This window comes from Leishmania braziliensis, chromosome 32 (assembly GCF_000002845.2).
Source record: "Leishmania braziliensis MHOM/BR/75/M2904 complete genome, chromosome 32".
In the NCBI taxonomy this organism is placed as follows: Eukaryota; Euglenozoa; class Kinetoplastea; order Trypanosomatida; family Trypanosomatidae; genus Leishmania; species Leishmania braziliensis.
The window spans coordinates 597304-618348 of record NC_009324.2 but is presented as its reverse complement, the minus strand read 5'-3'; the positions used below and the strand labels follow the sequence as shown (position 1 = coordinate 618348).

The 21045-nt window shown below is 56.2% G+C and overlaps 6 protein-coding genes and 1 pseudogene across 7 annotated transcripts; all 7 read left to right on the top strand.

Moving 5' to 3' along the window:
• Positions 1-1324: 1324 nt before the first annotated feature.
• LBRM_32_1710 (putative NUDIX hydrolase dihydroneopterin triphosphate pyrophosphohydrolase/hydrolase) lies at positions 1325-2023 on the top strand (the record flags this gene model as incomplete). The annotated part of the gene is made up of 1 exon (XM_001567476.1): positions 1325-2023. One exon carries the CDS (start codon positions 1325-1327, stop codon positions 2021-2023), a length of 699 nt encoding a protein of 232 aa, XP_001567526.1.
• A 718-nt stretch (positions 2024-2741) lies between these two features.
• Positions 2742-4100, top strand: LBRM_32_1700 (conserved hypothetical protein; the record flags this gene model as incomplete). The annotated part of the gene is made up of 1 exon (XM_001567475.1): positions 2742-4100. One exon carries the CDS (start codon positions 2742-2744, stop codon positions 4098-4100), a length of 1359 nt encoding a protein of 452 aa, XP_001567525.1.
• A 1846-nt stretch (positions 4101-5946) lies between these two features.
• Positions 5947-7806, top strand: LBRM_32_1690 (conserved hypothetical protein; the record flags this gene model as incomplete). Its single annotated transcript, XM_001567474.2, has 1 exon — positions 5947-7806. One exon carries the CDS (start codon positions 5947-5949, stop codon positions 7804-7806), a length of 1860 nt encoding a protein of 619 aa, XP_001567524.2.
• Positions 7807-9446: 1640 nt separating this feature from the next.
• On the top strand, positions 9447-10340 carry LBRM_32_1680 (annotated as a pseudogene). The gene has a single exon. A coding segment is annotated over exon 1 (894 nt).
• Positions 10341-12323: 1983 nt separating this feature from the next.
• On the top strand, positions 12324-14450 carry LBRM_32_1670 (putative ATP-dependent zinc metallopeptidase; the record flags this gene model as incomplete). The annotated part of the gene is made up of 1 exon (XM_001567473.1): positions 12324-14450. One exon carries the CDS (start codon positions 12324-12326, stop codon positions 14448-14450), a length of 2127 nt encoding a protein of 708 aa, XP_001567523.1.
• Positions 14451-16128: 1678 nt separating this feature from the next.
• LBRM_32_1660 (conserved hypothetical protein) lies at positions 16129-17256 on the top strand (the record flags this gene model as incomplete). The annotated part of the gene is made up of 1 exon (XM_001567472.2): positions 16129-17256. One exon carries the CDS (start codon positions 16129-16131, stop codon positions 17254-17256), a length of 1128 nt encoding a protein of 375 aa, XP_001567522.2.
• A 951-nt stretch (positions 17257-18207) lies between these two features.
• On the top strand, positions 18208-18780 carry LBRM_32_1650 (conserved hypothetical protein; the record flags this gene model as incomplete). The annotated part of the gene is made up of 1 exon (XM_001567471.1): positions 18208-18780. One exon carries the CDS (start codon positions 18208-18210, stop codon positions 18778-18780), a length of 573 nt encoding a protein of 190 aa, XP_001567521.1.
• Between the last annotated feature and the right edge of the window lie 2265 nt (positions 18781-21045).

Genomic DNA, 21045 nt, shown 5'->3' with positions numbered 1-21045 from the left:
CAGCGAGTCTACCTTCACCAGTTTATACGATTAAAAGGGACATTCTTCTGTTTCGCTCATTTACTGTTAGCGGACGACATGCATATGAAAGTGTACTGCGCTCTCCAAACTTTGGTGCTGCATTACACGAGCCGCAATCATCAACGGCAGTACCCTGCGGAGCGGCAATGGACACGGCAGCCTCTTATCGCCCCCCCCCCCTATGGAACACGCTGCACTCCTGCGGCCTTGATGTATGGTAGCGAACGTGCACTGCATCTTTCGTTTCCTCTACCTTTAGTCCAGTCCTGCTACGTGGCGTGTTTCTTTACGATTAACACCTGGATGCACCGTTCATGATCTGCCTGCCAAACAAGCTTTGCAGCACTCGAAGTCGCGACACTCAAGTACATCAACGCGTACACCCAGAAAAACAGGCATTGAAGGTGTTCTCCACTCCCCTGAGAGTATGCCAAGGGGGCTTTCTTCAGCTTCTCACACTTTTCGGGTATTTCTGCTTCTGCGCACTGCCACACGTTGCGTGGGTGTTGTGTAGCTTAGCTTTAGTAACAACAATAACGAGATCACTCGCGCATACAGTCCTCTTATCCACTGTGCCACCCCTTTTTTTTTTCGTTTGTTTCGCAGCTGACGTAGCGTGCGAGGTGGATCTTTCCGAACGGTACTCCGTTGAGCACCCTTCCCAGTCCTCCCTATCGCGTGTGTCTCACGCGAGTTTGCCGACGTCCTACACTCTTTTCGTGTCTTTCACTCTTATGCCTTTTGCTTGTTGGACCTCCGAAAAGTGTATGTCGGGCGCGCGTGTGTTTTCCCCTTCCTTCTAGCGAGTTCTCCACTTTTCTCCCTCATTGTTCAGTACTTTGGTGGGTTGGCGTGCTTGTCATTTTGCTTGTTTCTGCGCGTGTGTACCAGGTTTGGTGTAGTCCTAATCGGCTCTTTTTCTTCCCTCCCTCCTCATACGTGCATAGACATACACACCCACCGCTCTATGTATAGGGAGATGCGTCTGTACACGTGCATTCTCCGTCCCACAACCTGCCAATAATTCCACAAGCTCTACGTGGACGTTCCCGCATCGCAAGCACCTTGCGAGGATCCCGTGGCGAGCGGGTCTTGACCTCCAGTTTTTCAGACTTTACACTCTTCGGGGCACGGGAAGCACCCATCTCACTCACATCAAGGCAACTCGTATCGCTGCAAGAGGGGGAAGCATACATCAATGGCCTCTTCGACAGACCACCAAACGGCTTCTGCGATCGCTGAGGACTACTCGGGGTCTCAGGGGAGGAGTAATAAAGGCATAGCCACTCTCAGCAATAATAAGATGAGGAAGCTGGTGAATGAGCAGACCCACCTCGGTAAGGCGGAGAAAAAAATAGTGATTATTCGCGGCGAAGACGGTTGTGCGTATCGTCGCAGCATTCAGGTGTTTTTCATGAATGAGAGCGCTGAGTTTCTTCTCTGCCAGCCTGTGGGGGAGTGCAACGACAAGTTTCTCCAAACAGTACAAGGTGGCAGCGAGGGCGAGGAGTCTCCGCAAGAAACAGCGCGGCGTGAGACGTGGGAGGAGATTGGACTGAATCTCGAGAAGGACGCCACGTTTATATGCGAGGTGCAACCTCCTGCTGCTGCGATGGGAGAGGAAGGGCAAGCAGGAGAGACGAGAAACGAAGCGAACGAAATCGTGTCTGAACACCGCAGCGCCTTTCGCTACAAGAGCAAGACGTGGGCGAAGCAGGGCATTAGAGGCCAAGAGCTCTACCCCCTGTTGTACTTCTTGGGACGGGAGAAGGTGCAACACATCAACACACATGGGTGGGAGCGCGGCATTCGAGCAGAGTTTCGCTCAGTCAAGTGGGGGATGTTGGCTGAGTTGGAAGAGAAGGCACCACCTTCGAAGAAGGCAGTGATGAAATCCGTGTGCTCCGCCGTGGCTGCCGCTGCTAAGTCGTTCGTGGAGTCGTGTAGCTCCTCCACCGCCGGACTGCCGAACGTGACCAACGAGGAGCCCTTAGTAGCTTAGTGGACGCATGTTTTCTGGCACCAAAGGGATGCAGTACGCTGTAATGCCCTGCGTGTGCCTGTCGTGCTGCGCCTCCCACAACGTCATCCCTCGCGCTCCTTCTGACGTGTGGGGAAAACTCTGGAGAGCAAAGTGGTGGGATGTGCTTCCATGTCTTATTCTTGTTTTTTTTTCCGCCCTTTTTTTGAATATGTGCGTCTGTGTGCGCTCACCGTCGTCCTTGCGCGCCCCAAACTTCTTTTCTCTCCCATGGCTTCTTCCCTCCTCTGCCAACGAAGAGGAACGAAGAGACAAAAAGCGCATCACCTGCAGTGAGTGCTGCGTAGATGTTTCCGATCACTCCACTCCTCTGTCTGGTGCCCCATTCTCTCCTCCTGCTTGAACTCCCTACCTGCCAGAGCGAAGTTCTCTCTCGCGAGTGTTATTTTCTTGAGAAGGATTTTATTTGACAGGATTGAAGCCCAACGCAGGAATATCAGCAACGTTCTTAGCTGCGTTTTCTTTTGCCATCACTGAAGCGCATGCTGCACCCCCCCCCCCCCCCCATCCCTCTGTCCTTCATACCTTTACTCCTCTCACCTCTCTTTTTCCCTCTCTCCATTCAACTTCTATGAAAGGCTGTTTTGCCGTTTGTTTTGGTGGTTGATGTAGTCGCTGCTTTGTTGGGCGCCTCACGGCATCTCCCCTTTTCTTTTTGTTTTCCCTTTCGCATAGGTGCATGACACTGCTGGAGAAAGATCGAAGCGTGCGACATGAACCCCAGCGCACCCTTCCATGTACGTATGGGGAGGAGCCAGACAGTGGTAGTTTCCTCCAAGAACGCCGGGGTATTGCACCCTCCAGCAACAGACAGCTGCACGAAGCGACGCAGAAGTATACCAAGTCGCACGGGGTGCACGTGGATAACGCCGCCAGGCTCGCTGCCGAAAAGGAGGTTCCGCACACCTTCCGCTCTCGTCGGCCACCAAAGAAGGAGGTGCAGGCAAAGCTGTTTGTTCTCTTTGTATTCGGCGCCTTCTGCACGTTTGTCGGCTTTAACGTGGCACATCTGCCGCTGCCGAGCGCGAGGCACGACGTTGCGGGTTCGAGCCTTCCGACAGATAAGGCTGAGCTAATTACATTGTCGAATTCTCACTCAGAGGAGCGCTTCAAGTTTGCAAAACACATCGCCCTCACGGATGTACCGTATCTGATGCCGTGGCACGAGGAAGAGCACCTGGCGATGCTTTTCATATGGCGTCTTCTCTACCGGAGCCTCAAGACGGATCTGGACCAGTTTGAGGCACACCTGCGCAACATCTCCCCCGTCGGTACCACCGTGATGAGGCTCGGCGGCTCAGCCAAACACGAGCTGCCAAAGGCCATTATTGAGGTTGTGGAAGCGCACGCCGGATACATTACGACATCGCTAGCACACTTTCTATCGACCACATACGTGTTCAGCGTCGTGGCGAGCGCCCCTACAGTGCAGCGGTACGGAAGGGATGGTGTACGCCGTGGCTACACGCGTGGTGCCGACAGCGTATACGACTCTCGAAAGGAAGACTTGGCCGCAGACCGTCGGGCACACGCACTGAAGGTGGCAGCTATAGTGGAGCGCGTGCTAGCGAACCCTGCCGCCGATAGGGCTGTCGAAGGCTCGTACCAGCCTCACAGCAATGCGTTGCAGCCCACTCTGCATGGGGACATTCAAAGGACGTCTGCCAAGAGGACTGGTAACAGTGGTGGCTCCGGTGAAGGGAGTGTGGCGCAGGGGAAAACTGAGGCCGCTACAGCGACCTGGTCATCCTCTCATTTCTGTTTGTGCGTTCCGCGACATGACCTCAACTTCAGCTACTACATTAATATCGCAGCACAGGGGCTACGCGTCAACTACCAGGTGGTCCTCTCCCCTCACATTGCCCTCCGAAGTGCTCGCACGGTAGCGGAGTTTGATGGAGCACTGCGCGCTCTCCTGACGCAGGCCAACGTTGCCTCTTTCATTGCTCTGCCGTGGCTCTCCAAGCGCAACAGTGCTCGGACGGACCGCGTCGACAATAGCGAGTCGGCGCGGCAGCGTAGCAGTTTACCTGGGTAGGAACTCGTTGACTACGAAAGCTGGTATGGCGACAGCCGGCCGACCCCGTTGCAGGTGCTGCAGCGCACACTCAGGGGGCCGGAGGTGGAGACCCAGTACACCGTCTTGATTGTGCCTCTTGGGTCGCGGTGGTGGTCCGGGGCCTTTCGAGAGCTGTTCCGTGTGGAGTTGAAGAAGAAGACGCAAGAGCAGCATCTTACCAACGTGACGAGTCGTTTAACCACATTCGCCTCAGACTCCCCTAGAGTTACGGTGAAAGACGTACCCGCGGCTAACGACGCATCAGACAGCGTTATGTCTACACCCATACTACTCACCCCGACCACCGCAAACATGTTCGACTGCACTGCAAGGCAGGCTCTTCTTGGCTGCATGGAGCGTGCGGTGCATGGCAGCTGCGCGCATTTCTAAGAGGTGCACTTTTGGTAAACAGTGATCCTTTGCGGGAGATTATAGGATCACTTTCAACTGTTCGGTTGCTCAGGTGCCCTTGAATGACGGGGCTGGAGAGAGTGAGTGAGTAGGCGGTGAAGGGTTTCTTGTGTGATGAGTAGCCACCCTGGCACTCTGGTGGTCTTGTATTGCTGAGCTTAGTCGACTATCACTTCTGTGAGTGATAAGCCCCGTTGCGTGTGCACGAATCCTCTTTTTCTCTCTTTCTCCTCTTCTTCCCTCACTCCTCATCTGTCGCACGTTTCGATCTGTGATGTCTTCCTTTTTTTTTTTTGGCGATTATCTGCTTTGGATCTCTATTATTTTACTCGTTGCTCGCGCGTGAAGATGAATGCGTGGTGAGCCGCATGTGTGCACATCTGTGCCGGTTGGGGAGTCTCGTCTATATGGGCGCGCTCGTGTTACCTTCGTCAAGGGCCAACACCAAGTAGAGCGGACTTGAGCGTGAGCAGACCAACAACAGCGAACAGGGAAGTTCAACAAGCGGCGGTTGACAGGAACAACAACAACGAGGGTTCTGGTGTGCTGGCGCACGCGTTGCGCCTCTTTCTCATCGTGCGATGTGTTTCTGATCTTTTCGTTTTGCCCGTTGCCGGGGTCGAGACACTCTAGCGCAAGACGGCACCACACCGTCGCCATGCATGAACGCAGTTGTCCTCGATGCTTACCGATGCTTATGAGGGAGAAATCGCTTCACGAGGCGCCTTTCCCCCTTTTATCAACTGCACATGGATTCACAGACACAGACAGACACGCACGCGCATATGCCATTGAGGTCTCTCTACCCCCATGTCCATTTTTTCCTCTCTGTATGCATCAACCCCCCTTTTCGAAAACGTGCGACTATCTCGCTTGTACATCCAGTGGGCAGACGTGTAGCAGCGGCATCGGCGGCAGGCAGAATTGTCACCACCCCTCCCTGCTCCCCCCTTTCCCCTCTTCCCGCCGCGCCACGGGCTTACCGATTAGGAGTGCGCGATAGAACCTGCTTTGCTATTCCCCACGTATGTTGTCAAGCAGTTTCCATCGCATCCACGCCGGCGCCGATAAAGGGCTATGAGTTTTTCTTTCGTATTTTAATTCTTTGTACCAACAGGGAGACGTGTAAGTGAGACGTTGGGGCCCTCATCACCACCCTCGATAGAGCCCCTTTGCTCGCTCCTTCAAAGGCGCGATAGAGAAAAAGAAAAGGCCTGTGCCATGTTCTCTTGTGCTGATGCGGTGGGGTCGGTCTGCGTCTGGTACTCACCTTGTTAGAACCTCGTGTACAAGCGTGTGTTACGCATACACGCACATACATCGATTTCTTGCTCATCAGCCTTGTCAGTTTTGCTCGCTGTTTTTGGGAAGCTATCGCTCATAGAGACATCATACACTGCTCCGAGGATACATCATGGCACAGCACCCAGAGAAGCTCAAGTGGAAGGAAGCACATCCGTACGGACTTTCAGCGTCACAGTTTGGCATGGCACTGGGGTTCTGCGGTCGCGTTTCGGACTACGTGCACTACCTGCGCGACATCGTGGGAACGGAGCATGAGTTCACAGGAAACGCCTCTACAGCACACGGCATCAACACAGAGCCCAAGTCCCGCGCTCTGTACGAGCTTCTTACCGGCTGCCGTGTCTACAATGGTGGCTTCTTTGTGACCGATGACCGTATCTTAGGCTGCTCGCCCGACGGGCAAATCTACTACCATGTTGATGAGCGGCCAATCGAGCAACAAGGTGCGCTCTCCGCATCGCGAACGACTGCCTCGCCCTCGGTGTGTGGCGTGTCGAGCCGCTACCAGCGCTGCAGCGGCGGCTTCAGTGTCAGCAACGATACCAACGCGATAGAGCAGCAGCGCCAGCGCAACGCATGCTCCGTGCGCGTGCCTTTTAACAGCCGGTGGCGACCACGTTCGTCGTTGTCCACAATTTCTTCTCGCAACTCGCGCAGCTGGGACGTCCTCGCTGGTGACAGTGAAGAAAGCACCACCTGCAGCAATGGTAAGACTTACTGCGCTACAGATGGGTCATCTACTACTGCTCTAGCAGAGAGCCGCGCGAGCACCGATCAGACGCTGTCGACTCCCGTGGCGTTTCCTTCTCAGCACAAGGTGCGGCTGCTGGAGATCAAATCCCCATTTCGAGCCCTCTACACCTCCACGAAGTCTGGCTGCCGGCCCTTCGGCATCCCCTTACATTACATGTGCCAAATACAAGGCCAGCTCGCGATTGCGGATTGTGAGGAGTGCGATTTCTTTGTCTACCTCGACTACCCGGTGTGCCAAGTCGAGGGGTGGCGCGTACGCCGCTCCCGTGCATTCTGGGCGTGGGCAGAGCCGAACCTACGTTGCGTGTCGAGCTGGATCAGGGACGGGCCGCCGGATTGGCTGAATCGCTCGTTTGCCTTCACAGACTTTGACTTCCACCTCATTCAGGTGGTGCCGCTTGTATTTCCGTTTAACATCACGGCAAGCGCGGCGCTGACCGATGCGCGATGTTTTGCCTTTTTCGAACACTTTTCAAACCCTTTTGAGGCCCTTCATCGGCATCGCGAGGCCTGCGGCGATGGCGGCGCACAGGCGTCAACGCAGGACGGGTGTTTTGACTACGTAGGGTCAATCTGGGCGGAGATAACCGAATATGAGCGGATCGCTGCGACGGCACAAACGCCGGCCGTACAGCACCTCTTTGCGCTGGCGGAAACGGATGCAGACGACACAGGCTTCCTCGACAGTCAAGTCGAGCTCTGCACTCGTCTGTCTTCGTGGAGGCGAGCGCTGGAGGTGGAGGGCTTGTTTGAGGGGAGCGCGACAGCAGTATTTTGGAAGCAGTGGACACGCACTGCTGCAGTCGGTCGTGATCCGTTTGTAAAGGTAACGCTCTGCGTTCCTCATGACTGGAATGCTGGACGAGTAGTGGTGCGGTGCACTTTGCCGTCGCTCCCTCGCACCCAGGGTGACGGGCAGGAGTCCACGTGTGACAGGGCCTCTCTACCCTTCCACAGGCGGCTCTTCTTTGTGTCCTTGTTTAGTGGCGACATGAACGATCCTTGTAAGCGCGTATCGGCCAGGACATCACCGGGAGCGGCGAAGCCGTCGCCGTACGCCACACCACTGGATCGGATTCCTGTGTTCAACGAGTCGGTGACTTCGATGTTGAAGGGCGCCTCACTGGCGTGCCCCGTTAGTGACTCGGCAGCGATGCGCGTTCAGGTATCTAGCACTGTCTCTATCCCTGCTAACGCGGCCCCGCCGTCTCGCTGAGAAGCATCCACCTGCTGGGCGACGTCCTCCTCTGTGTGGTGCGCCTCTCGCCGAGAGATTTTTCTGTCCCAGCAGCGCGTGCAAACAGTACTTTCGCCGCGTCTCTGAGAATGTTGGCCACCGTTCTACGAAGGACTCCACAAACGAGCAGAGGAGCGCAAACGCGTGAGAGAAGAAAGCCCCGACGCGCTTTCTGCACTTGCCTCGCCCCGATTTGGTTACAACACGGAGCACAGAGCAACGCTCGCTGCGCGAATCTGTCTCGGCGCCTGAGCTGGACGCCGCCGAAGCCTTTCTGTCGTCGCCGCGACCGCGCCTTCTGTGCGGGACTATCGCTGCAGATCCTACTAGAGGCCATTCGATCTGGGCATAGCCGCGAAGGGGCGGGGGTGTTCTCGTCTCAAACTCTCAGGTGCCTTTCCGCTACTCTGAAAACCCGCGCGATAGGGCGCACCTCTCGAGGAATGGTGCTGCGCATACGACATGGATGCCGACTGGCTGTACGCTGCTCGTTGGAGAGGATGTGGCCGTGCTGCAGCGTCTCCATACGGTGCCGAAGGTGTCCTCTGAGCGAGCACCCATGGAGAATACACGTCAGTGCGCATGGCATCAAGGAGGCGCACGTGCACCCGCTTCTGCTGCGGGGTCGTCCTTCCTTGTGCGCAGTACGATCCAGCACCCTGCAAGCCTCACATGTTTTGTGGTGCGCGTTGCCGACGTATGCCGCAAGCGCCCTGAAGCAGGTACGTGACCTAGTCCCTGAGTGAAGTAGGAACACCTGCGGTCGCCGGCGGGTTGAATGTGGCAAGAGTAGCGCATTCCAAGTGGAACCGGAAGGGGCAGGGAAGTGCTCCTGAGGTTGTGGTCCTCTGTCAGACGTGGGGCTTCTTTCGTAGCTGCAGGAGGCAAACTGCGGACGCTTGGCCATCTTTACTGATCCCTGTGGGTGTCGATGCAGCAGGCCAACAGGAGCACCTCCCCCCCTCCCCCCTTCCCTCTGCCCCCCTAAAGCATCAGCGGGTCCGTTTTCCCGTAGGTCGAGCTGGCCGTTGCCTTGGCGAAGCGTAGAGATCATTCGGTTAGACCACTGAATCAGCGATCATGGACCCGCAGCATTGTGATGGGTGCGGCCAGGTCTAGGGATGGGGTAATGGGTGACGTGATGCGACACCGACACCTCTTCAGTCCCCTCTCTTCCTTTTGGGCGGAAGAGGAGGCCGGCGCTACTACAGTGTACACCTCCTTCGGGATGACTGTTTTGGAAGTTCGGCTACCGACTCTCCGCATTCTGGTGGCCGCTACTCACTCTCACGCTACCCCCCCCCCTCGCTCTCCTTTTTACTCACATACGAGGTCAGCCTTCTCTTTTCCTGACAACAGTGCAGGGCTGGGCAGTTGGTAGGCGTGATCAGAGGGAAACGCAGTCAGTCCAGCGTGCTGACACCGTGATACACTTCAGGACCACCCTCTGCCGCTTCACGCTATCCATATCATTATTACTAGATTTTCTGTCTTGTACTCCCCCTTCTCGGTTTGCCACAGCGCCTGCTGGGTGATGGATCTCCCCGCACATACCTAAACGCTTGCACTGTGGGCGTGTGTGTGTGTGTGTGTGTGCCATTGCGCTTAGGGCCTTGCCCATGGTGAGGAAGCGCTGTCACCGAGCGGCTCACTGACGTTTATGGTTTTCGTGTGCGTGGCGGCACCAATAACTGCGACACTGCTCATCGTTTCTTCTATCCGATTCTGCGCGTATACTTATAAAGAATAGAAACAGACAGAAACCCCAGCGAGGATGAACGTCAGTGCAGCTCCGTCAATGCTCACTTGCTTTGGTGTTCTCCACGAGGAGCACCGGGAGGAAGCGGCGTTCGAAGCGGGGCGCCTTACGCATCTGATTCCCATCCTGGAAGAGCTACACAGCTGAGGTGCCGCAGAGACGGCGGAGGGCTATGCGGCAATGGACACGGAACCGGCGGCTGCGGAAAGCGGGCAGGCCCGATTCCGTCCAACGACAGACGATCCAGTGGCACGGGAAGACAGAGGATTCGGCCTGGGCCCAGCTGTAATCAATGCTGGCGTACTACCGCTCTCACATCCTCTTTGTACGAGAGCGAAAGCGACGGCGGGTGCTGGCGTGCAGGGAACTGAACGAGCGGGTGCCGCCCGTCACAGACTACTGCCGGTCTACGCCGCTGAATTGGCGTTTGGCGGGGCACATGAGTGCATGGGGGAGTGTGGGGAAAGCCTACTCAGAGAGCGTCCTTGGAGCTGCAGTTAGTGTCCTCACAACCGTGTGGGAAACCTGTCGTGATCAACAGTTTCACGAGACATTTCAGCGCTTCGAAAGCGTCCGTGAGTGCTGTGGCGACGGTAGTGGCGTTACCGCCATGGAGGCATACACGAGGGGACCCTTTGTTCCTCCACTGAGGGTGCCACCAGGATACCTGGGCGAGGCACCAATGAGTGACAGCGTTTCAGACGATGCATTGGAGTCCACTGTACCGTGTATTGATTCAGCATATCACAAGTAGGCAGAGGGTAACTTTCTTCTCCCCTAGAGTCGTTGCCAAGCCGGCTGTTTGTCTGCGCAACGTTTTGCCGCAGTAGCAGCGCTTCGTGAGTCGCATGGCCACTACAGCCTAGACGGTGAAACCGGTTGGACATACCTACCGAAAGGCTGTTTGTGGGTTGAAGTGTGCGTTGACGTAGCTCTGCAGTGCGCCCCTCAGCTCCTCGGTGTAGACCATGGCTACGGTGAAGAGATCTAGACTTGAAGCGCTGGTGAATCGCCACCGCAGGTGACTGGGGGGGGGGGGGAAGGAAGCAGCGAGTAATGATTGTCTCTTTCTCCCTCTCTCTAGGCGCGCTCGAGTGTACATGATGGGTTGTTCTTCTTCGAAAGTAGTGAATGAGTGTGGAGTCTCATAACAGGGAATAGCATGCACCTTCGGCTATGGTATACTCTGATGAACTTGATGACAGGGCACACTACCCCCTCCCGCAGCTGTGTTTGGGAGAGGGTGACGCAGCCCCCCTATTCCTGCCGCTGCCAGACTGCTTCTCGTGGTGAACACGGTTAAGGGGCTATCGCGTTGGGGGTTTAGAGCGATGCATCACCGCTGATGTCAGCGATCTGGTCCTGCATGACGTGATGTTGGAGCGACCCGCCACAGTGAACATGCTTCTGCTAACCACATGATAGTTACAGTGTCAGCGTCGCTCGAGCGGTATCTCACCTGGCTATCACTGCTTCCTGGTGTGGGGAGCCTGCGTCGCCCCGCGAGACGTACCAGGTGGCCATTGGCATAGTGGTGGCAGCAGCGAGGTGACCAGGAAGGCGGGTGGGTAGTCTTTGAGGCAGAGACCCTGGTTGGTTGGCTAAGTTGGTCCATTGCTGTAACGCATGCCTACCGCTTTGCACGACACGATAGACGTGTTGACCGGTTGGAGAACAAGAGGTAGGGCTGAGTTGAACGTCTGTTTTATAGCAGAATCAACTTTTAAAGAAAAGCATGGTAAAGGCGTGCCGTTGCCGGTGAATGCCGACGGCGAACTCTGGCTCGCCTTCGCCTCCGGGACTTTTTGCTCGCCCCCCTCCCTCCTCCCCAATGCGGCCAGGGAGGCACGGCGGGGACCCTGGCGGAACCTGCTCTCCGTTCATTACGCCGCGTGCTCTCTTTCGTTGTCGGGGTGCGGATCTCTCGAGACATAAAGGCGCCGCTGGGTGAGGGGTCTGTCGCGCTTTCTCTTGTCCTGCTGGAGGGGAGGTCTGTATGTGCGAGCGTTGCCTCGAGCTTCCAGCTTCGTGGCGAGCGCTCCCCAGTGCCCCTAGGGCCCCCTTTCTCTCTCTCGTTGTTTTCCACTGACTGTGCTCTCAGAGTAGGTTGGGCCCCTCCGACCCCCTTCATGCCGCCCACCAGTGCGCCGGGAGGCTGGGCGGACGGGCGGTTCTGCACTCTCGTGCGTGTGCAGGCACCGCGAGTACGCGCATCGCTTTCTACTGCACGGGGATTTCACCCATGATGCTTATAACGGAGATGATGTCTTGTCCATCTCTGTAACTCTTGTTAGAGTTGCGAGCACCGTGACCTCGTCACTATTCCCACTAAGAACCGCTACGTCGACGCACACCTTACGCCTCCCCACGCCTCCGCCACTCCTTCCCCCCCCCCCCCCCCCCCCCACACACATACACACATACACACATACACACATACACATGTAGGTAAAATTCTGAGCCTGTGATTTTCTCCCCCTCTTTTCTCTTTACGAGTCCCTCGTGGTGGAGTTGGGGCGCTGTTTTTTTGTGTTCTGACGTTTTGGGGTTCTCTGCCAGGCGTTCTTTCTCGTGTTCTCCCTGCACCCATCCCTGTGCGTATGCTTGGCGTAGCTCACTCTCGCAGTTGATCTCTCTCCCCTCTCTCTTCCAGCGCCTGTGCGTGTTGGGGCGGTCAGCCTCGTCCACGGGTTGCAGTAGTTCATATTATTCGTGAAAAGGGCACAGAGGATTGACAATGAACCCGAACGGCACCCCGGCTGGCGGGTCGTTGTTCCAGCAAATGTACAGCGCGCAGCAGCAGCAGGCCTACGGAGACCACCCTTCTCAGCCACTGCCGCCTCCACCACAGCAACAACAGGGCAACCAGGGCGCCGCCTATCTGCAACACCCCTACGCAGCGCCGCAACAAAACGTGGCCACACCTTCGTGGACTCATGCCGGCCACAGCTACCAGCCCCAGCAGATGCCAGTCCCACAGTACAGCAACTACGCGCAGCAGCAGCCCGTACCGGTTCCGCTGGTGTACCAACCGTCGGTTCAGGATGACGACTACTACAAGGGTTTCCATGACGGCGTTGTGCGTCCATCTGGGCCGGTGTGGGGAAGCGTTGTCAGCTGGATTGTGCCTCTTGTGGTTAACGTGGCCTTCTTTGTCGGTCCTATCTGGTATTTCCGGCGCAAGTACATGCAGGCCATGGGGAGTGCGACTAACTCGGCCTCCGCATTAGGGGGAAAGGGTGGCACTGGAGGCTCTTCCAGCATGATGAGCGGGCTCATGGATATGATGAACCCGATGAAGCCGAAGAACTTTCGCACCGAGGTGAGGGGGACGACATTCAAGGATGTCATCGGTATCCCAGAAGCGAAGGAGGACCTGAAGCAGTACGTGGACTTCTTGAAGGACCCTGCTAAGTTCACTCGTCTCGGAGCGAGGCTGCCGAAAGGGTGTCTGCTGACCGGTCAGCCTGGTACCGGCAAGACGCTGCTGGCCCGCGCGGTGGCCGGAGAAGCAAGCACGCCGTTTTTCAGCTGCTCAGGCGCCGATTTTATTGAGATCTTTGGCGGCAGCGGCCCAAAGCGCGTGCGTGAGCTTTTCGAGGAGGCAAAGAAGGCGGCCCCATGCGTCGTGTTCATTGATGAGATCGACGCGATCGGCTCGCGCAACCAGGGAGGCCGCTCCATGGGCGGCGGCAGCAGCGAGGAGAACCGTACCATCAACCAGCTTCTTGCCGAGCTGGATGGTCTGACCAGCAAGGAGGCGATAGTGGTGATTGCCGCCACAAACTATCCAGAGGCTGTTGACAAGGCGCTGCTGCGTGAGGGTCGCTTTGACCGAAAGGTAAATATTCCCATGCCCGATCATAAGGCACGCTGCGAGCTATTTGAGTTTTACCTTAACCGCATCATCACAGGCGACCCAAACTGTAAGCCCAAGGTTCAGGTCTTCAAGACGCGTCAGCAGGCTGAGGTTGGAGGTAGCGGTGCCGCATCAGCGTCTCACTCATCTACCTCGGTCACCAGCGAGGAGGTCAATACAGAGAGGAAGACGCTGGTGACCGAGGACGCCAAGCCTGAGTCGTTGAAAGTAATCCCCGGCGTGAGCAATAAGGAGTACGCCGTCGTGCTGTCCGAACGCACTCCAGGCGTGTCGCCAGCACAGATTTCTACAGTCGTGAACGAGGGTGCCCTCAACGCGGCCATGAACGGCAAGGATGTTGTGCCGCTGGAGGTGCTTCAGGACAGCATTGACGACGTCCTCATCGGCAAGAAGCACCGTCAGCGCATGAGCGACACGGCGCTGCACCGCACGGCCTATCACGAGGTGGGCCACTGCATCATGGCCTGGACAAACCCGCTGCAGAAGGACGTCATCAAACTGTCCATCATTCCCCGTGGCCGCGCCGGCGGGTACACCCAGCAGGTGCAGGACGAGGCGATGGAGCCGCAGACAGACGAGTTTCTCTTTTCGCAACTGTGCGTGCTGATGGGTGGCCGAGCTGCAGAGCGAATCTTCGAGAGGGACATCTCAATAGGTGCCATGGACGACCTACAGCGTGCCACGCGCTTGGCGATGGAGAAGCTGCTGAAGTATGGCATGTCCAAGACGATCGGCCAACTCGCCTTCAAGCCAAATGACAAGAATGACGGCCGTGCGTGGATGACATGGTCAGAGAATCTGCACGCCAAGGTGGAGGCCGAGGCCCGCGCGCTTGTCGAGTCGGCATACGTGCACACCGAGAAGACTTTGCTGGCTCACAAGGAGCAGCACCAGAAGCTGGCCGAGTTGCTCCTTGGCAAAAAGGAGCTGAATAAGGCGGACATTGCGAGCGTCCTTGGCGCCCGCCCGGTGCTGCGGGCCTAGAAAAAAGCGGCGCAGGGGAATCAGAAGATTCAGCGTTCTGCGGGTGTTGAGCGGTGTGAAAAAGGAAAAAAGGAGTGCGTTCGTTGTTCTCGCAGAGACGCAACATCTACCGTTGAAGGCCCTTCGCTGTGGTGGCCCCCGCGCTCCGGCTAGCAAGGGGATTTCATAGGGGAGTGCGGAGGAGCATATGGCCTTGTCACCCCACGCCTCCCTTATACGGCAATGCTTCTTTCTATTCTCCTCAACTCTTCGGGTTTTTGCTGATTGCTTTCTTTTTTTTTACTGCTTTGCCTGGATTGCTTGCGATATTGGACGCTCAACTTCTGCGCCCCCCCCCTCCCCACATCCTATTCGTTTCTGTGCGTGTGGTGTTGGTCTACACAGTGTTCCGCCTCTCTTGCTTTGCGCTCTTGAAATCTGCAGTCGAACACCACGCTCACCTGCTAGATTTGCTCGTATTGGCTGTGCTGGTGGCCTTGTGATTACTCCGTCAAGAGTACGGTGGCTCTGCGACTTGCAAGAGGGAGCTTCCCGTACCGGTAACAGAAATGTACGGTGCCTGGTTGTATTTCTCTGCTCCTTGCTTGTGTGTATCTGTGGGTAAGTGAGTTAAGTTGTCGGTACGTTTGTTTTCTTCTGTTGTTTGGACTCGGTTGTCTTGTCGTTCATCTTATCTGCCTTCCTCCTTTCTCTTTCCACTTGTCTTTTCAACCATTTCTAACACAAATGGAGAAGGGGAACCTCTCCCATTCTCTCTCTCACGCCCCCTACTTGCTTTGCTAGGTGCCACAGAAAAACAACAACAACCTCCAACCGAGGCGCGGCCTTTCACGACGCTGTCGCAGGGGCTGAGTGGCTATGTCGTCAGCTCGCTTGAAGTGTTATTTGCAGATGGTGATGACAAGAACTTTGTTGGGAGCTTGACTAGATAGCGTGAAATCACCGGTGTAGCTTTAACGTACAGCTGTGGAGCTGCTTTGGCGGGCGAGAGCGTCTCTCTGTGATGAATCGCAATGGCCTACCATCGATACGCCTCGGTCTCGTAGTCCTGCTGCTTTGCGTGGCTCTCTCTTCGCTGCCGCGGTCCCCCGAAAGTGTGTCGTAGTATGAGTCTGCAGTGCCGATGATTGTCCATGCGATCCATCGACCTTTACCCTTTTTTTTTTCATATCGCTGGCACCTTTTAGTTCTTCTTGTGTGTCCTGTTACGTGGCTTCGCACTTCAATAGGTGCGATACCGACACACCCACCCACCCACCCACCCACCCACACACACACACACACACACACAAATGTGCGACTCTCGCTGTTGGGAACTACTTCTACTAGATAGCGGTACTATCCGGCGACTACGCAGAGAGTACTGACAGAGACGAAGAGGCGTTGGCGGCCTCTTCAGTGGGTGCTTGTACTGCCCTGTCTCCCTCTCCCACCTCCTCCTCGACTGCGGAGACAACGAGAAGAAGCAAAAGGGCTGCTGTGCCGGAGGACACTCTCACCTCCCCTTTGGCTTCGGAGCCTCACTAGAAGGGAGTACCCTACCCTGGTAGGACACAACGGTGTAACTCTCTTTGCGCGGATCCCTCTTTTCCATTCGACCCCTCTTCCCCAAGGGAAAAACAAAAGAAGAGAAGCCGCCGTTAAAGCGAAAACAAAAAACGTAAGCGGAGAGGCGCGGATGAGCACCTCCGCACCTGATCTTTCGGATGGTCTGGTGACTCTACCGGCTGCCGAGCTACGTGAGTCACTGGAGAACATACTCTCCGCTATTAGTGCCTCTGCGCACTCGTGCTCGGAGGAGAGCAGGGCACTGGAGGTGCAGCGTCAGCGGGTGCTTACGCTTCTCTTCAAGCTGGATCGAAGACGAACTTCCTTCGACTCACTGGATACCACAGTGCCGCGCCACGGTACTCTTTTATCCCCAGTCAGCGCAGAGACGACCGTCGAACATGGTGGCTCTTTGCATGTCTTCGTCCGCAACAGCGAGTCTGCCGATGCACGGACTGACGCACCGGGGGATCAACTCCGCACGGCTTTCAGAGAGGACGACAAGGTGCACGCTAGATCGATGCCACACCCATACCATCGCTGCCTCCTGGGTAACCTTTTTTCTCAGTCAATACAGCGGGACATGACGGCGCCTTTGGCTTACATGTTTCCTTGCGTCTCATCCCCACCATCCTTGTCAAGGGGTGAGGCGGATGGATTGGAAGGTGACGGTGAAAAGGACTCTGGTGTGTGTGCCACAAGCACCCGACTGCAGCAGATGGGGCAATTATGCTGTTCGCCTGCGGCGCTACCTTCTTTTTCGAACGATGAGGGAGGGAGTGGTCGTGGGTGGCATGACTTGGCATCACGCGTTCAGCGACACAGTCGTGTAGACGAGGATTCTCCAAAACCACAAGAGATGCGCTCCTGCGCCCCGTCAGCGCAGGTTAATACTCAGAATAGTCGCCAGTGGAATAGCGATACGACGGTGTCGCGTAGCTTCTGGATCAACGTGTGGCCCTGCTATGGTGGCACCTCGGCGTCTTACACTCAGCATCCAACACGCGTCCTCGTGCGAGGGCGGTACCGCTACATCGAAGAGGTGATGGAGAAGGCGGCGAAGCTGACGAACTGCAGGCCCGCCTCCCACGGCTTTTACACGCCTGACGGATGTCCGATTCGCAACCTGGAGAGCTTGGTCCCGGAGCAGCACTACCTCCTCTTTCCTTTCGGGGGGTTTTACCGCAGGCAAACCGTCCCTACCGCACTTTTGTGGCAATTGTACAGTGACGCACGCCACATTGTGCAGTGCCTGTAGTGTGATGAGTGAGCGCAAGAGTTTGATGCGACCATTTGGGGTGGCGCCCATTCGAACACACCGACTAGCCACGATTTGTACAGAGCGCACATGGCGTGCACTTCTCTTTTTTTTTTTAGTATTTCCTTTTCTTCTTTTGGCACTCCGCGGGCTTCTCGTGGTCACCTCGCCAACACCTCGGCGGTGGTTAGTCCACCTCTCTCCGGTATGTCTGTCTGTCTGTGTCAGCGCGTGCGTTTTACGTTTAAAGGTGATGTTTCTCTTATTATGTTCTTCACCGCTTGTACACCACCTCCTACTCTTCCTCCTCTCGCTTGCTTGCTCCTTCAGTGCTTGTAGGACTCCTCACCTTTTTTGTGTGCTTGTGCATATATGCACCCTCCCTCCTCCCCCAGCTAACGAGGATGTCCCATACTCACCCCCCTCCTTTCTGTTCTTTGCTGCTCCTTGGCGCGGTAGAGGACTCGACTGTGACAGTGTTCGCGCGCGCGAACACTGTCACAACACCCACAACGGCGGCGATGAAAAGGCTATGGGGGGAAGGCGCTGTCAGCTTGGCTTGGTTGGCTTCTCAGTAAGGCGCTCTTGTCTCCTTCCCTCTGAGCAAACGAGTCACGTGAGAGGGTATGTGGCGGGGAAAACACGCGTCACGCTGCGCATATCTGTGCAATGTGCGTTGGTTACGATCTTTTTCTTTGCCTTCTCAAGCTCAGTCTCCTCGTTCCACATTACCCCCTACCTTCGGTTCCTGCCTCACCCACTCACTCCTTGGTTGTGCTCAGTACTTCCTGCCAGTCATCCCTCCCCTCCTTCCTGGTGGATACATACACCTTTTCGCCTTCACGAATACCTACAGACACAAATTCTCCTTGGCTTCTCCTGCAGAAGGGGACGACTACGCTGCACCGTAGATTCAACCTCCACCTCTGCCCCCCCTCCCCAGAAAGGAGCATGAGTCAGGGAGGTAGTCGCCGCAAGGTGTATGGCTTCAAGGCGGAGCGTCAAGCTTTCTTTTCAAAAAATGTGCGCCAAACATTCCTCGAGGAGGGACGGCGAAAGAAGGATGAGGAGCGCGCTCGCATGGAGGCTTACCGAAAGCTCTGCAAAGAGGAGGGGATTGTGTCAAAGCGACTGGAAGACTACGACCGCACCCGCAAGTCTGCCACAGAGGAACTGAGCAGCATTCTTAAGCAAGTCGACTATGACCAGAGCCTTACAAACAACGAGAAGAAGAAACGCAAGTACAACCTGAAGCGCAAGTTTTCGGCGACGACAGTCAATGACCTCATCGACAAGAAGCAGAAGCACTACAATGCTGTCTCTGGAATGGAGGAGGTGCAGCGCAAGCGGCAGAAAGAGCGGGAGGAGAAGCAGCAGGCGCGGCTGGAGCGCGAGCAAGAAAAGAGGGCGTGTGTGCAAGCACGCAAGTCGCGCAACACACTCTTTGCTAAGCGGACCAAGAAGGGGCAGCCGGTCATGTCAAGCCGTATCGAATCCCTGCTGCAGAAAATCGGCAAGCAGTGACGGTAAACCTTTGAGAGTGGCGATGGATAGGACCACTGTTAGGGACACGCGCACAACCTTCACAAACAGAACCTCCAACGCTAGTACATCCATTTCACAAAACTCACTACTGCGATTAAGCCTTGGGGGAGAGCTTACCGCGTTATCCCCTCCTGCCGACAGTGCGCTCTATTGTGCTACTTCTCTGTCCATCGCATAGTGTCTTTTTTCGTTGTTGAACCGGTGAGCCGTCTTCTTAGCGTACACGACCTCACTGGTGCATTTCCTGGACCCCGTTGTGCCTCTTCTTCTCTCCGTGTGGGAACCCTAAGCGTGTAAGCTGACGCTGCTCCGGTTGGCGCAGCCGCTGTCTTCTGGTAACGTGAACAACGATCACGCACTCGCAGCCAGACTCATCGCCCGAGTGGAAGAGGGCAAGCGTACTCCTCAGCTCAAACCAAGCGCGGTCGAGAGGAGGTCGGTTTTATCCACAAAGTCGAGTGCCTCACTCCCGGATGGCGCACACCGCTTGGTTTCTCTCTCCCTCAGGACCGGCGAATAGTTCAGCGCGTCGTATCCCGGGTCCAGCACCCTCGCTCTCTGTGTGGGGAGAAGCCAAGAAGCCCCCCTCCCCTAATCCCTGTGCTGTCCACGCCAAGCCACTTCTTGTTGTGTTAGTGACAAGTACCCTACGGACGTGGGGAAGCGAGAGCGATGCATCACTTGCTGATGTCAGCCGCCAAGTCTTGTATGGTGTGACACCGGAGCAACTCGCAACGCGGAACACGCTTACACGATCCACATGATAGTTACAATGCCAGTGTGACTCGTGTGGTATGTCACCCGGCCATCGCTACCTACTGCTGTGGGGAGCCTGAGTGTGCCACCCAGTGGAGGGATGCACCAGGTGGCGACCGGCACAATGGGGACGGCGGAGAGGCGACCTGCGGAGCGGGGGGGGGGTAGGTGAGCCGAGGTCGAAGCAGGGGCTGTGCTGAGATGACTGAGTCGGCGCACTGCTGTACTGTCCGTGTCTAGGGCTGCTTCGCATGATAAGGGTGTTGTCTGGCAGGGGTAGAGCGGAGTGTGACTCATGTTGTGCGACGGAGAAGGGACACGCTTGGAAAGGACAAAAAGCCACTTCGGTGCACTCAGCCTCCTCGCTTCCAACGAGGGGCCTTGATCGTGGTCTGCAGAGTCTCTTGAACATGATGGTAAGTGTGCACCTCGTAATCCCGACTAGCCCATGGGGGAGAGGCTCACAGTGCGTATAGTCAACAGCAGCACCCAACCTAGAGTCTCTCTACCGCTCGCAGTGTGGACACGGGTCCCTCCATTTACACCTGTATTGGTACATCTTCTTTTGGCTTCCACATCTGTCTTACGTCTCTCCTACACCATCACCTACCGAAATCCGCACACGCGCCACGACTCGTTTTTCTACCACTGGTCCCATCCTCACCTCTGCGCGGCCACTGCAGTGCTGCCCAGACATGGGCTAGTCTCGTTTCATTCTGTGGCACTTTGACGGTAATCCCATACACTTGGGTAGACATAGGGAGCGCATAGTACCGTGCAGCTACTCGCCTACTCGAGTTTATTCTCTCTCTTTCTCGCTCTCTCTCTCTGCGTGTGTGCGTGCGACCCAAACGAACAAGAGCAAAACATGGCCAGTAAGAGGGACCGGCGCAACAGTACGGAAGCGCTCACTTTTCTGTCCTGCAGTGACTACCTGAGCGCTCATATCTCCGAGATGGGGTACTTCTGGGGGTGTATCCTTCTCTTAGTGGCCATCATTTTCCCTCTAGCTGTGATGGGATGTCGCTCTCACTCCGTGTTTCGACGCCGCAGGTTGCGGTCACCTGCCCCGTTTAGCTGACGTCCCTCCATCAATTCTTTCCTGTGTGTGGGTGTGTGTGTGTGGGGGGGGGGGGTGTTTGAATGGTGATTCATTTTGGGCTGAATGGAGCGGCGAAGGAAGGCAGAGAGGAAAGGGGGATGAGATCGCACCCGTTTCTTTGTGGATGTGGGAATATGGCGCCTTACTGTCCTCTCCATCGGTGTGCATTGTTTCTATGGGAGGTGCCCATTCTATCTTGATCCCCGCACGGTTCTTCTTTATTATCTGCTCGGCAGCGCCTTACTGCGTGTATTTTTGAGGATGGCGAGTGGGGTGTACATTCTCTAGTTTGGCGGCTACTAGCGACTTATGCACTCTCTCAGCTGACTTCTCCACGTCCTTCTCCCTTCTTATCAGCGGCCGGGGAGGGGGGGGGGTGCCTTTTA